At 38.5% G+C, this 14,398-nt stretch overlaps 1 protein-coding gene across 3 annotated transcripts in view; it reads right to left on the reverse strand.

Annotated features, from left to right (window-relative positions):
• Positions 1 to 561: 561 nt before the first annotated feature.
• Positions 562 to 14,398, reverse strand: part of NDC1 (NDC1 transmembrane nucleoporin) — a 47,235-nt gene continuing 33,398 nt past the window's right edge. For all 3 annotated transcript variants that reach the window (XM_045064558.1, XM_004751570.3, XM_004751572.3), the window contains 2 exons: positions 5,867 to 6,027; positions 562 to 3,220 (listed from right to left, as the gene is read on the reverse strand). In XM_045064558.1, the coding sequence (XP_044920493.1) occupies positions 3,157 to 3,220; positions 5,867 to 6,027 (225 nt within the window). In that variant the 3' untranslated portion in view covers positions 562 to 3,156. The remainder of the gene's footprint in view (positions 3,221 to 5,866; positions 6,028 to 14,398) is intronic.

The raw sequence follows: 14,398 nt of genomic DNA on the forward strand, positions 1-14,398 counted from the left end.
GCTCGGTGGGGGGCCTGCTTCTCCCTCTCTGCCTGCCTCTCTACTTGTGCCTGTTCTATCAAATAAATAAATAAAAGAAATCTTAAAAAAAAAAATAGGTGGATTGTTAACTGTGGAATTAAAGCTATTTTTGTTTTAAGCTCTTTAGTTTTAAAGAGGACTATAGGTTGGGAGAGCAAAAAAGGGAGTTGAGGGCCTTCGTGCAATACCTCAGCTACATTGAGGTGAAGTTCAGACTAATTAGAGTAAAGCTGATAGACATAACTGTTTGCCTGGGGGAATATGATCCACTCAGAAACACTACTCCGGCCCGAAAAGAGATGGCTTTCAGCACCGCATCCTTTGTTTAGATTTGGAAGAAAGAGACCCTCAGAATTCAGGCTCCTTAGTTCTTACTGAACACAGGTCACCCACCATATCAGTTCAGTTAGAGGCAAGAGCTCCGCATTTCTCAAGAAGTTAAACCTTTTCAAGTTTTATAACCAACTGAGACTGAACTGAAATGGCTCAAGAAACACACACACTCCAGAAATTAAATAATTGAACTCGAGGATACACGTATTTTAAGTAATAGTCCCGTTCAGAAAAACTGTCAATTTATTTTTCTACCCAATTCAGTGTCAGTGATATACAAAAATATAAACAAATTACCATATTTACAGGAAGATATACAAAACAATCACCAAGGAACAAATCCGGCTTATCCACAGCCATTCAACTGTATGTGGTTTATTGTAGGACAGTTGCCCAGTTCCCCGGGAAAGATGCTATGTGAATTCATACCTGTGAATTCATAAGCTCAAGCAAACACTACAAGAGCTGATAGAACCATGCTTAGCACTGACAGTCAGAGAAAAGCTTTTAAAGAACATCCTCTAATTTTCAGGCCAATGTTATAGCATCAGCGGGCTAACAGGCAGGATGTGGCTTCATCAAAGGAAATGCTTCCCTCCTCTTGGCCTTCCTAAGATCCTCCTCCTTGTATACAGGAGAAGCTCTCTTCGGTAACAGGTGATTGAGCAACACCCTACCCAGCAGATGGTGTGTAGATTATCAACACAATGGGGAAAAGGAACAGACTCTCTTCTCAACTAAATACAATCCAGATTTGGGGAGGCAATTTCCAAATCTCCAGCAGGCGGACATTATGTGACTTGTATTTTGTACACAGCACATTCCCTTGAGAGAAAATAGGATTGAGCACCTCAGAAGTGTTCCTATTGCTCATCAAATATATCTTTTCCCAAAGTATATGGGGAATGCAAAACCCCAAACCGAGCCAGATATTAAAGGAATCATCCCATCGTCATTCTCAGGAATCCAATGGTTCACATAGCACAATTCTTCTTTATTGGAAGCAGAAGGTTAAGAGTCCTTTTCTCCCAAAATGCCTCAGCCAGGGGCAGCACAAAGAGTGGAACACAAAAAGCTCAACAACATGGAACGCAACAGTTTTCAGTCAACCTCGCCACAATCTTCTGGTCATCTCCAAGACACTACCACATTCAAAATTCAAGTTCATATTCAAAAAAGAGAGCACTCTACTTCAGATGACAAGAAAGAGAAAGAGGGAGAGAAAGAGAAGGAGGGAGGAAGAAAGAGAAGGAGAGAGAGAAAGAAAGAGGGGGGGAAGAAAGAAAGAAAGAAAGCAAGAGGAAGAGAGGGAGGAAGAAGAGAAAGCAGAGAAAGAAACAAAGGAACGGCAATTAGCCCAACTACTCCAAATGCCGGACAACCGGGGAACTGCCTCCTGAAGACACTCAAGGCCAGCAGGATTCATTTATAATTTGGCATGTGCTGGCTGAAGGGGCAACAAACAAAAAGAATAAAGATATAATGCATCAAGTAATCAGACAAATGGTAGACATACATACCACATTAAAGATTCATATACAATACTGTGCTGATTTTAAAGAAGAAATTGGGGGAGAGGGGAGGGAACAGACAATAGGAGAAGAATTACAAGGGAGCGTTTCAGCGCAGTGCCAGTCCAGTGAATACTTACCAGTGGGACTTCCTATCTTTCATCTCCAAAGAAGTTGATCTAGTCAATTATAAAATTACCTTCTCACTTTGGGGACATACAACATACTCCCAAGTACAGTAAGCCCTCCGACATTTTGGTTTCACTCGCTATTTGATGACTAAGTTGTTTCTGGTTGTAAAGATTTTCCTAATATATTTTTATTAGCCAGTTAACACAGTAAAGGCTGCTCCCTCTGTGAGGCCAAGCAAGCTTCACCAAATAATTTGATCTAATGAAGATGAAGCGGGGGGCTGGGGGGATGGAGAGGAAAAAGGGAAAGTTTCCTGGTTTTAGTTGCAAAACTTCTTCTCTCACTTGAAAATCTCTGCAATCACTTAATGTTTTGCTCCAGAAAAAGAAAGCAAAACTACTTGGGAAAATACCCATATACTTATTGTTTACTAGCATGATACAAAACAAATTCATAGTTGTCAGTCAATCTTCTTCTGAAAACCAAATGTGAATGTTTAATCTTGTAACTTAAGAACTGAATTTTCCCACATTCCTTTATATAGAGTTAGCATCTGTAAATTGAGATCTTTTTTGGACAATCATGCAAATTTAATTTGTCCCTGGAAAGAAAAACACAACCTACCAGATTAACAAAATATGTCCTTTAAACAATAATTTTTCTGCGAATTTTTCTGCACTGTTACCACTTTTATTCTTCAGTAAACAGAAACTACTCTTAAAAGGCTTATGGATTTCAAGTGTACAGAGAGTTAAAACTCTGAGCACAGTTAGGAAGAGTGAATCAAGTCAACCTATTTTACCTTCTGAGCAGGCTCTACTCAGTTCAAAAGTAAATTCTAAAAATTTTCCAGCTATTATTATTAAGCTAGAGAAGCTAGAGACATTTTTACTGCCATCGAGGCTTCTGTAAAATTGAATAAAGATTTTATTATACCACACACACAAAAAGCAATCGGTACAGAAAAGGCAGTTTTCGGTTATTCTGTTGAGAATTTCTTTCCATGATTTCTCCCATTAAAGTATAGTTTTCAAAGCAACCACCACGACAAAGGAAGCATCTAATTAGTCCATTTTCTTCTGATCCAAGAATGCTGAACATTTACTGTCCCATCTGTAGCTGTATCAGCAGTGTAATGAACACAGTTTATATTACTGAGCTATTCTTTGAACTCCAAGAACTGTTGAAGTCTTTTCTGATGTTCTGCAGATGCTTGCACAGCACTAAATGAAACATAAATTCAAAGCATAAGCTTTATTTTACATTAAGCATATTAAGTGAACCACAGAGCACAGAGTCAATATTTTTCAAAACAATTAAAAACAAATAGAAATCTTCACTTATTGAGTACTTCTGAGAAAGCTGGATGAAAACCCTCCTTAATCTAATGAGGAGGAGGGCTTGCATTCAGTAACGGCATGCTTCTACCTTCTAAAAGACCAAAGCAAATTAAGACTGACAAGGGAAAGCATCGATTTGAACCTGCTCTGCTGTGGAACCTGCTGTGCAGAGTTCCAGGCCTGGCAGCAGATTTTCTGGATTTTATTATTTTATTTAAACCAGATTCCAACATTATCTTTGAGTTGTGGAGTATTTGAATTGCCTTTAATATAAAATCCTTTAAACTAAAATGTTTGGTTAAAACACAATGGACTCCACTAATCGTTTTCAAAGGTAACAGCTTGGTGGTTTAGATTTAGTTCTCCCTTTGAACGTAGTCGTGTCTCAGATGGGGAAATGGAGTTCTCTCCCCACACTCGCCCCCACTAACGTACACTACCTTGATGAAATTAGAGCAAATATATCCCAAAACTAGTATATAACTTCCTTCTAAACTTTTGGGCAAAAACCGAATACAGTCAAAGATTCTCGTTTTCTGGCTGTTGAAGACATATTATTAAATGATAAAATTCCAGATTACAGAGAGTCACCACTTTTAAAAGTGCCCCAAGAAAGTCTTATTATAGTAATTTCACTACAAATCATCCCCAATTGCCTTACAAATACACATCTCTGCTAGATTCAACCTTGCAGCTGCCTCCCATTGAACCATTTCAAGTACTTTACTGTATGGACTGGTGAAGCGGGATGACACACCTCTTCCACAGGAGGGTCAACAGAGGTAAATAGACCTTTTGTGAAAAAGCCAGAGGTCAAGGGGACAACACCGCCTAGTAGTATAGTACAGACACCAGTGGACAGGCTCTGGGGTCAGAAGGATTTTAGTCTGAATTCTGATTCTGCACAATCATTGGGAAGTTAAACCATTTGGTAACTTGACCACAACCACAGATAGTTAATGACGTAACTAGACATAAATCAAAATGTTTTAACTCCACATCTTTTTTTCCCACCATACTGTACTGTCCCAGACGTACAAAATAGTCTCTGCTGACCTCATCAAATTTAAAACATGGCTCTTCCATGTTTTAGAGAAAAGAAACAAAGGCAGAATTTCATCCTCCTAATTTTTTTTTATCAGTCATTTATCCCCCTTTTGTATCTAAAACTCTCTGCGCCCCCTCTCCCTGTTCAGTACACATATTCCAGGTTCCACAGCCATCCAGCATCCCCCACCTGACATCTTAGAGGCAGTCCTGGGCACAGGAAGGAAAAGAGGTGTTTTAAGAATAGGAAGATCGGATTTCAGGTTCCCGTTCTAACACCAACTAGATGGGGCTATTAGGCAAGTCCTTCATCTTCTTGAGCCTCAGTCTCTGCATCTGTGTGGTTATGATAACCTCTATACTTCAAAGACTCTTTAAGGAAATGAAACGAACATGGATAAGGTGCTCAGCTGTATTGTCCAGAACAGTGCTGTCGCAATAAACTTCCTGTAATGACAAAAATGTTCTAGACCTGAGCCGTCTAGTACGGGAGCCACAAGCCATATGTAGTTATGGAAGACTTAAAATATGGCCAGTGTGACTGACCCACTGACTTTTTAGTTAATTTAAATTTAAACTGCCATATGCAGCTATCATATTGGAGAACACAGATCTAGAAGACACTCAATAACATTTTGTCTGTTTTTAAACAAGTGAATAAACCTTTCAGGGCTCTTTACATTCCCACACAGAACCAAGTGTTCCATAAAAACCTACTATTTCTGCTGTGTATTACAGAAGTAAAAGGAAATATCCTGCTGTTTCTAAAATCAGGCAGTTTGAGGAAGCTCTGAACTATTTATTGATAGTTCTGCATACAGGAAAAGCAATCTCTTGTGTCTTCTAAAGTTCATTTATAATTGTGATAAACACAGTTAATAAACTTGTATCCCTTATCCTGCCTAACTAGATTGTTTCATGAGAAGAAAGGAGTAAACATCAATGAAACTAAATATAAACAGGTCTGGCATTTGTGGTTTTCTCTCCGGTTCCGCTTCTGAAGGTGTTATGATCTATTTTTCCAGTATGATTCACAAAGCACCAAGGACTCGTTTATGGAACACTCTGCTCACCCCAAGTCTTAACTAGCTAACCAAGATGTAATATCAGAAGTATTTTTAATGTGCTTTTCTGTAAAGGTACTCCATTTTTTGCCTTTTTTCTCTCATAAGGGTGTTTTGGTAATTTAAAAAAATTATATAATTCATAATTATATAGAATATAATGAAATTACATTTACTGCTTTTATTAACTTTCTATATCCTCTTTTTTGTCTGTATGAAAGAAGGCCCCAAAGCTTGTATGACAGGCCCAATTTTAAAATATAAATATTACTAAATCAAAACTGTTAATTCCCAGTAGGAATCATGAAAGCCCCAAAAGAACATGTTCAACATGTGAGCCTTTATAATTCTCGTATCTATTTCTCAAGGGAACTCCCAAAAGTGGATTCTTATCATGGATTAAAACAGGTAAGCTTACTTCAGATGTTCACCAAATGTAGTAGTTATTCGATAGATGGCAGTTTTTAGTGATGCTCTAAATGCAAATCTTAATGTTTTATAAGAAGTGTCCACAAGACTTCCGGAAATCCGAGGCGGTTTACTGGAAGCGTGAGGAAGCTTGAAGTACTTGTCCACTGCCTAGATCAAAAAAGAAAGAAAGAAAATAGTTCAGAATATCAAGGAAGCCATTAGTCCAAAGGATTAAGGAGATTTTATTTAAAGTAGATGGACAGAGATACACACATCATACAACATTTATTCTGGATCACAATCAGAAGTTGGGGGGGGGGCAAACAAAGAACAGTCTGAGATACAACACAATGGAGGTTCAGCCCCAACAGCAGTTTGCAGAGAAAAAAGTCCAGACCCATCCTCTAAAAAGGAGCTATACTCCAATGGCCTTGAAAAAGCAAAGCTGGGAAGTGAAACACAGATATCCTACTCCGCTTACAGTGTGTGACCACTAAGAATACTTCTATTACAGATCTCAGTAAAAAGAGAGACAAGACCAAAACTATACGTAAATCAAGTTATTTACTAAACTAGCTTATTTTCCTTTTCATTTCTAGATGATAAAGCATCTATGAGCAAGAACAGGTGGGGAGGGCGCCTGGGTGGCTCAGTGGGTTAAGCTGCTGCCTTCAGCTCAGGTCATGATCTCAGTGTCCTGGGATCGAGTCCCGCATCGGGCTCTCTGCTCAGCAGGGAGCCTGCTTCCATCTCTCTCTCTCTCTCTACCTGCCTCTCCATCTACTTGTGATCTCTCTCTATCAAATAAATAAATAAAATCTTAAAAAAAAAAAAAAAAAAAGAACAGGTGGGGAGAACTGACTTTATTTGTCCTTGATAAAGAGATTTAAGTATATCTTTTAAAGGTCCAAGGTAAACAATATAATTTCTATATAACTACATTTAAAAAAGGGAAAACTGAAGAAACAAAAGTTTAAGTGGATTAATCTAGTATAGCAAGATCATTTCTACAGGGAGAAGAAATAATAGTAAAAGCCTATTCTTTATACTTATGGATATAATCACCAAAAGAACTAAAAACATTTAAAATGATTTCTGCCATCAAGTTTTTTTTGTTTGTTTGTGTTTGCTTGTTTTTAAACTCATTTGACAAAGAAAGAGACACAGCAAGAGGGAACAGAAGCAGGGGGAGTGAGAGAGGGAGAAGTAGGCTTCCCACCGAGCAGGGAGTCCGATGCAGGGCTCGATCCCAGGACCCTGTGATCATGACCTGAGCTGAAGGCAGACCCTAATGACTGAGCCACCCCTGCCATCAAGTTTTTAATTTCAAGAACACTTTTGTATCATCTGAGTGATCCTGTTTATTTTAGCATCCTAGTTTTAAGGACGCAACATCTTCTATTTCTGAGGATTTTGATGATTTTTGTTGTTTTGGTTTTTTGATTTTGGTTCTTTCTTCCCTTCCTTTGCTTCTTTGGTCTCTATCTTCTGCTTTAGAGATTCTACTCAGAAATCTAGTGATCCCTGGCTTGAGACTGAGGGTGGGACCTCTTAAAAAAGCTGACCCAAGGCTGAGTACACAGAGATTACCGACAACGGGCTTCACAACAGGTGATCTGCATGGGGGTTTTTTTAGGGTGGGTGCCCAGCTCAGTCAACTTTTTCTTCTTGGATTAGTCAGAGTTCCCAGAGAAGAGTTTTCCAGTGTACTGGAGGGCCTGTGCCCTGTGCTTTTCAAACAAGACCCACAACTGTGTCTCTGTTGTCATCTACTCACAACGCTGCCAGCCCAGAGCCCCCAGTGTTCTACCCTCTCTGAAGGATAAACCTCAACTGCTGGAGGGAGAAGCACCAGTAGCAGAGAACCTAGGGATCTAACTGATTTTCAAACAGCTCTCAGCTATCCTTATTCTGGTACCTGTCCCTTCACCCTCGGTTCCAGAGGCACTTGGTGCCTGTCCCACTACTGATTTCAGATTTGCCTCTGAGATCTGTTAAGTTAGTTATCTCAACCATCTGCTCTCCAGCTTTGAAGACTCTGTTGCTGTTGTCTCCTCTCCTGTTTATGGATTTATGTCTTTTTAAAAGTCCTTTTACTGTAGTTTAGCAGAGCTTTGCGGGGAAGGAACAAGATTTAATGCGTGTGTTCAGTTTGCAATGACAAGTTCAAGTCCAATTATTTATTCTTTCAGTAGTAACTTATAAGAGTATTTCCCAAGACTGGGACATATTTGAGATCATTTTAGACAGTATGGGAAGTGGTATTCAGTGACACACTTAAGCAACATTAGATAACACTGAATCATAATGGATAAAGTTACTTCCTTTTCAATTTTTCTTGTAAACTTTCTGGCAAACCCTCATCAGACAAGGAAAAATAGTCATCATCATTTACCACCTGGGTCCAATAGATCATTTTTATAATTTAAGGTTATCTTATAAAAAATTTACCAGAAGAATGATATCATCAAAATGCAATATTTTAAAAAACTTTTGACAGGGGTGCCTGAGTGGCTCAGTGGGTTAAAGCCTCTGCCTTCGGCTCAGGTCATGATCCCAGGGTCCTGGGATTGAGCCCTGCATCGGGCTCTCTTCTCATCAGGGAGCCTGCTTCCCCTTCTCTCTGCCTGCCTCTCTACCTACTTGTCACCTCTGTCTGTCAAATAAATAAATAAAATCTTTTTTAAAAATTTAAATAAAAAATAAATAAAAACTTTTGACAGCTCATAATTTTGTTGAAGAAAGACTAGCCATTTTCCTTGTACCATAACCGGAAAACTTTTCATCCTTAGGTTTATAAAGAAAAATTCAATGACCAATCCAGTGAGTTTTTTCATTTCAATATCATTTATTTCCTTCCAATTACCTTTGTATACACCTTTGTATACCTTTAGCACTTATCCACTTATAAACCATATAAAGTAAATTTTGGTGTAACATATCACAAAAAATGAAACAATACTATCACATGTACTTTCGACCAAGTGGGATGATTCACAGGTTCTTATTATAAAATATTGTCAGACAAGTCTTTCCTCTTGAATGACTTACTGGATGGGAATATTTCCTTTTTCTCCTAAAAAATACATTGTTCTGTCATTTATACTGGAGTTTGAGGAAATATACCTAGAATATTATCATCTGAAGATTCATAGTCTGAAATTCCTCTTACATGATCACCATTAAAATCTAGAGCAGTGCTATACAGTATAGTAGCCACTGAGATACATGTAGCTACTAAGCACTTGAAATGTGGCAGCTCTCAACTGAGATATGCTTTTAAGTGAAAAATACATATCAGACCTTGAAGACTTAGGTGTTAAAAAATATGTAGAGATTATCTCATTAGTAATTGTGTATTGATTACATGATAAATTAAAATACTGTAGATTTACTGAATTAAATAAAATATATCATTAAAATTAACCTCATCTGTATTTTTTTTAAAGATTTTATTTACTTATTTGAGAGAGAGAGAGAGACAGAGAGAGAGGGAACAGAAGCAAGGGGAGTGGGAAAGGGAGAAGCAGGCTTCCCGCTGAGCAGGGAGCCCCATGCGGGGCTCGATCCCAGGACTCTGGGATCATGACCTGAGCTGAAGGCAGACGCCTAACAACTAAGCCACCCAGATGCCCTCATATGTATTTTTTAATGTAACTCCTAGAAAAATTTAAAGTTACACAAATGTATTGTATTATATTTTGATTTGGCAGGGCTGTCTAGAGTTCTATTTGCATTGTTCTGATTTACCTAAATAATTACTGAACAGACTGGCAATTGTATTCCCATTACCAGTGTGAACAAAAGATTTTAAGATTCTGAATTAGCAACCATATTCAATGAAAGCTTAAAATTAAAAAAAAAAAAACTATAAAAATGTGTATCTAGGCCTTTTCTTGAAAGATGACGTAATACTATGTGATTTCATCATTCTCCTGTTTTCTCGTTGGTCTTTTTACCACAGTTGGAAATAACTGATGAGTAATGATGAAATAATTTCCTAGGATGATCAAAGAGTAAACTGTCTCAAGATACTGGAAATGGAAAATCACTAAGATTCCAAAATACATCTTAGATTTTAAAAGGGTCCTAAGGGTAAATGCAAAAGAATGAATTTTATTGAGTTGTTTCTTCTCTTTGTTCAAAAGACCTCTAAGAATAAAAGTCACAAGATATCAGCTCCTACAAATAGTTAGAACAGCTCAAACAAGAAATGCAAAAAAAATGAGTAAGGAACAACAGACCCTAAGGATACAGAGTTAAATGAGGAAGAAAAAGTCTGAGTCTGGAGCTGGTATGTCCACAACGCATCTTTCATCCTCCTTAATCTCCTTTTATGACAAAGGATAAACAGGTTTCAGGTTCAGGGACTTCAGCAAACAGCAGTATCAACTAGCTAGAGCTTTCACTTACTGTCTTTTCTCACTTTGTCTTATCCTTAATAATGAAATCCAAAAAAGTCCTGAAAACAAAAACTTCTGTACTGTTTTGGTGGCAAAAGCTGACCTGACCTCATCGAGCAGTAAAGCCTGACCTGAGCTGACACGGGCTGTTTAGTCTTTATTTCATTTAATTTCACTTACTATGAATACTCAGATATTTCACTGGTAAAAATATTAATGTATCTAATTAAAGGGACTCTACCACAGATTCCAGTAGGAGTATTATGTAATATATAGTATATATACAATGTTATATTCTTAAAATTTTTTAAATCTGAATTTTGAAATATTTCCTAGGGTATGAGATAAGGAACAGTACACCTATATTCTATTTGTAGCAACTCAAGTTAGTTGTCCTTTTACAAAAGTGATATAAAATTTCCTTTTAAATAAATTTAAGTTAAAAATGAACGACTTAAGGGGCACCTGGGTGGCTCAGTTGGTTAAGCCACTGCCTTCAGCTCAAGGTCATGATCCCAGGGTCCTGGGATCGAGTCCCACATCGGGCTCCTTACTTAGCAGTGAGCCTGCTTCTTTCTCTGCCTCTGCCTACTATTCTGCCTGCTTGTGCATGCGCTCGTTCTCTCTCTCTCTCTCTCTGACAAATAAATAAATAAATGAAATCTTAAAAAAAAAAAAAGAAAAGACTTGGGGCACCTGGGTGGCTCAGTGGGTTAAAGCCTCTGCCTTCAGCTCAGGTCATGATCTCAGGGTCTTGGGATCGAGCCCCACATCAGGCTCTCTGCTTAGCAGGGAATCTGCTTCCTCCTCTCTCTCTGCCTGCCTCTCTGCCTACTTGTCATCTCTGTCTGTCAAATAAAAAATAAAATCTTAAAAAAAAAAAGACTTAAAGTACTAAGAAAATAATAGTTCAGGTGGCATATGACTAAAATTATAATAATATATGGTTAGTAAACAGCTACAGCAAAAACTATGAAAGTCTTAAATGAATAACTTAAATCTAAGAAACACCAGTTTGTAATACTTAATGATGTGCCCCATGGTCAGAACTAAAGTACTCAATTAGCTGTGAGTTTAAACAAGTATCTCTGAGCACTCATTTTATGCGCCACACATGGTTCCTGGCCTGAGGACTCAGATCACATCACTGGGATCTCAAATACCTAGTTAAGGATTACCCCAAATAATTAAAAGGGTAAGTGGTGAGTACAGTATACTACTGAACAATACACTCCTCAGGAAAAGTTAAAAATTCCAAGAAGGCCTTACCTTAGCCCTTACAGAAGCCTAAAAAAGGGCTATCCTATGAAAATGGGCACTTTGGGCCCATTTGGATTTATATGCAGTACTAAATACGCAAAAGCCAAATGAAGATAAAACCGCAGTTGCTATCCTTTGAGTATTTATCTGTCAGTGTCATTAACAAATGTCCACTGTACAGAGCTTTCAAATTTCCTGGTCTCAAGGATCCTACTTATAACCCAGTTAAAACAACGGCTTATTCCACTAAAGCCAGAATCCCAAACAATTGGCAAGGATAACAGCTTTGTAATGGAATTTCCTTAATGGGAATCATGACTGCAGAGCAGAGTTTCTCAATCTCAGTACTACTGACATTTTGGACTGGGTGATTCTCTGTTGTGGCAGCTGCTCTGCACATTACAGGCCATTTAGCAGCATCCATGGTCTCCACACAACAGATGCCAGTAGCCCTCCCTTTCTTTGTGCCCATCACAATGTCTCCAGACGTTGCCCAAAGTCTCCTGGGAAGCAAAACCACCCCTGGCAAGAACCACAGCTACAAAATAATAAAGATATTAGATGACGATGCTGATAGCTACATTTACTGATTGCGGTTACTGTGCGCCAGAAACTGAGTTAACTGCTTTATGTATGTAATTTCATTTAAATAGTAAAATAATTTGCTAACAAAGCCATCATGCGAACATCACAACCATTCCATTTAATGAGATGTTTTTATAATATTAGCATCTGCTATGTATTGCATACCTCTCTTAGGTTCTCTGATCATCCTGCATTTCTGTACATTGTGGTACTTATTAAAATTGTAGTTAATTATTCCTTTTTGTCAATAATCTGTTTTATACTCTGTAAGCTCCTAAAGAGCAGGAACCAGGTCTGTCTTTTTCTATTCTGTATCTTAGCACATGGTAACCATTAGATAATTGCCAGGCAGCTGATAAGTTGGCCAGACACCACTCCAGGCTTTTTACAGATATTATCTCTAACCTTCATAATAACCCTGCAAGGTGCTACATTTTAAAGATGAAGACACAAAAGGGTGCCTGGGTGGCTCAGTGGGTTAAAGCCTCTGCCTTCAGGTCAGGTCATGCTCCCAGGGTCCTAGGATCGAGCCCAACATCGGGCTCTCTGCTCAGCGGGGAGCCTGCTTCCCTTTCTCTCTCTGTCTGCCTCTCTGCCTGCTTATGATCTCTGTCTGTCAAATAAATAAATAAAATCTTTAAAGATGAAGACACTGATCTAAAAGATATTTCATAAGTTACCCTAGGTTACTAAGAAAGTACTGGAGGCTGGACTTGAACTGGGCAGCTGCTCGACACTGTGTCTCTTGGAATGCTTGCTTACAGTATTTTTTTTACTTAAATTTAAATTTGTTCACTAACATACAGTGCAATATTGGTTTCCGGAGTAGATGTTAGTGGTTCATTGCTTACATTCAACACCCAGTGCTGAAGTTTGCTTACAGTACTGACTTTAATACTTTTTTTAAATCTTGAAAAGACCTTTTCTCCTGTACACTATAAGAACAGTGTTGTACAACATGGTAATAATAACAAAGTAATAAAACCTTATATTTGCTGGCACTTAATATGGGACAGGTACCTTGGGTGCTTTACAGAGATGATCTCATTCAGAATTCACATCCCTGTTGTCAGGGATGAGGTAAGTACTGTTATCACTCCCTCCAATTTCCAAATACAAATGCTGACATTTAGAGATTCCTGTATTTATTGGTTATATAACATACTCCCCCCCCCCATTTTATAATTTCTGAGTTGGAGCTGTATCTTCTAATTAATGATATCCTGGACTCAATGAAATATGATAAACATTTTTCCAAGGTTGCAGAGCTAGGGAATAGTAGGAACCAGGATGTAGATACAAGTAGAACTGACTGTAGCTCTATCTCTGGTCCTTCTGACACACTGCCATTCCATCTTCGGAAAGGAGGTTAAGAAATGCATACCTCTCCAAGCCCTCACAGAGGCAAAGGACTTGGGGTCTGAAAGCCTAGTTTTGTTTTTTTTAAAGATTTATTTATTTGACAGATAGAAATCACAAGGAGGCAGAGAGGCAGGCAGAGAGAGAGAGGAGGAAGCAAGCTCCCTGCTGAGCAGAGAGCCCCATGTGGGACTCGATCCCAGGACCCTGAGATCATGACCTGAGCCGAAGGCAGCGGCTTAACCCACTGAGCCACCCAGGCGCCCTGAAAGCCTAGTTTTCAAATCTGCCTCTACCATTTACTGAGCATGATCCTGGATAAGGCATATCAATAGATATAGACTTTTTGAGACAGACACAATCCTATAGTACGTTAGGTAGAGCAGCACACGAATCTAGCGGAACAAAGAATGAACTATGACATATAAGAGAAGATTGGTCAAGGGTCTCGGAGCCTTCAAACCCAAGGTTCTCCACTGCTAATGCCCTGCGAACAGCTCAGGGTCAAATCCTAGCTCTGCCATCTACGAGACTTGTATGTGAGACCTGAAGTATGTCACCATGCTCCCAAGCTTCCCTCATCTGTAAAACAGGCCTAAATATCTCCGTCCTACTTCCTTTACAAGACAGTTATAAGGATAAAACAAAAACAAAAACAAAAACAAAAAAACAACCAAGAATGGTATGAGTGAAATCATATAGCATTTGTCTTCCTCTGAATGTCATTTAGCATAATACTCTCTAGATCTATCCATGTTATTCCAAATGACAAGATCTCATTCTTTTTTATAGCTGAGTGATATTCCTGTGTGTGGGTGTGAATGTGTGTTTGTGTCCCCACATCTTCTTTAACCATTCATCTATGGACAGAAACTTAGGTTGCTTCCGTATTTTGGCTGTTGTAAATAATACAATATACATAGGGGTGCATA

Source organism: Mustela putorius, unplaced genomic scaffold (genome assembly GCF_011764305.1).
Source record: "Mustela putorius furo isolate JIRA1106 unplaced genomic scaffold, ASM1176430v1.1 tig00003853_pilon_pilon_pilon, whole genome shotgun sequence".
Lineage (NCBI taxonomy): Eukaryota > Metazoa > Chordata > Mammalia > Carnivora > Mustelidae > Mustela > Mustela putorius.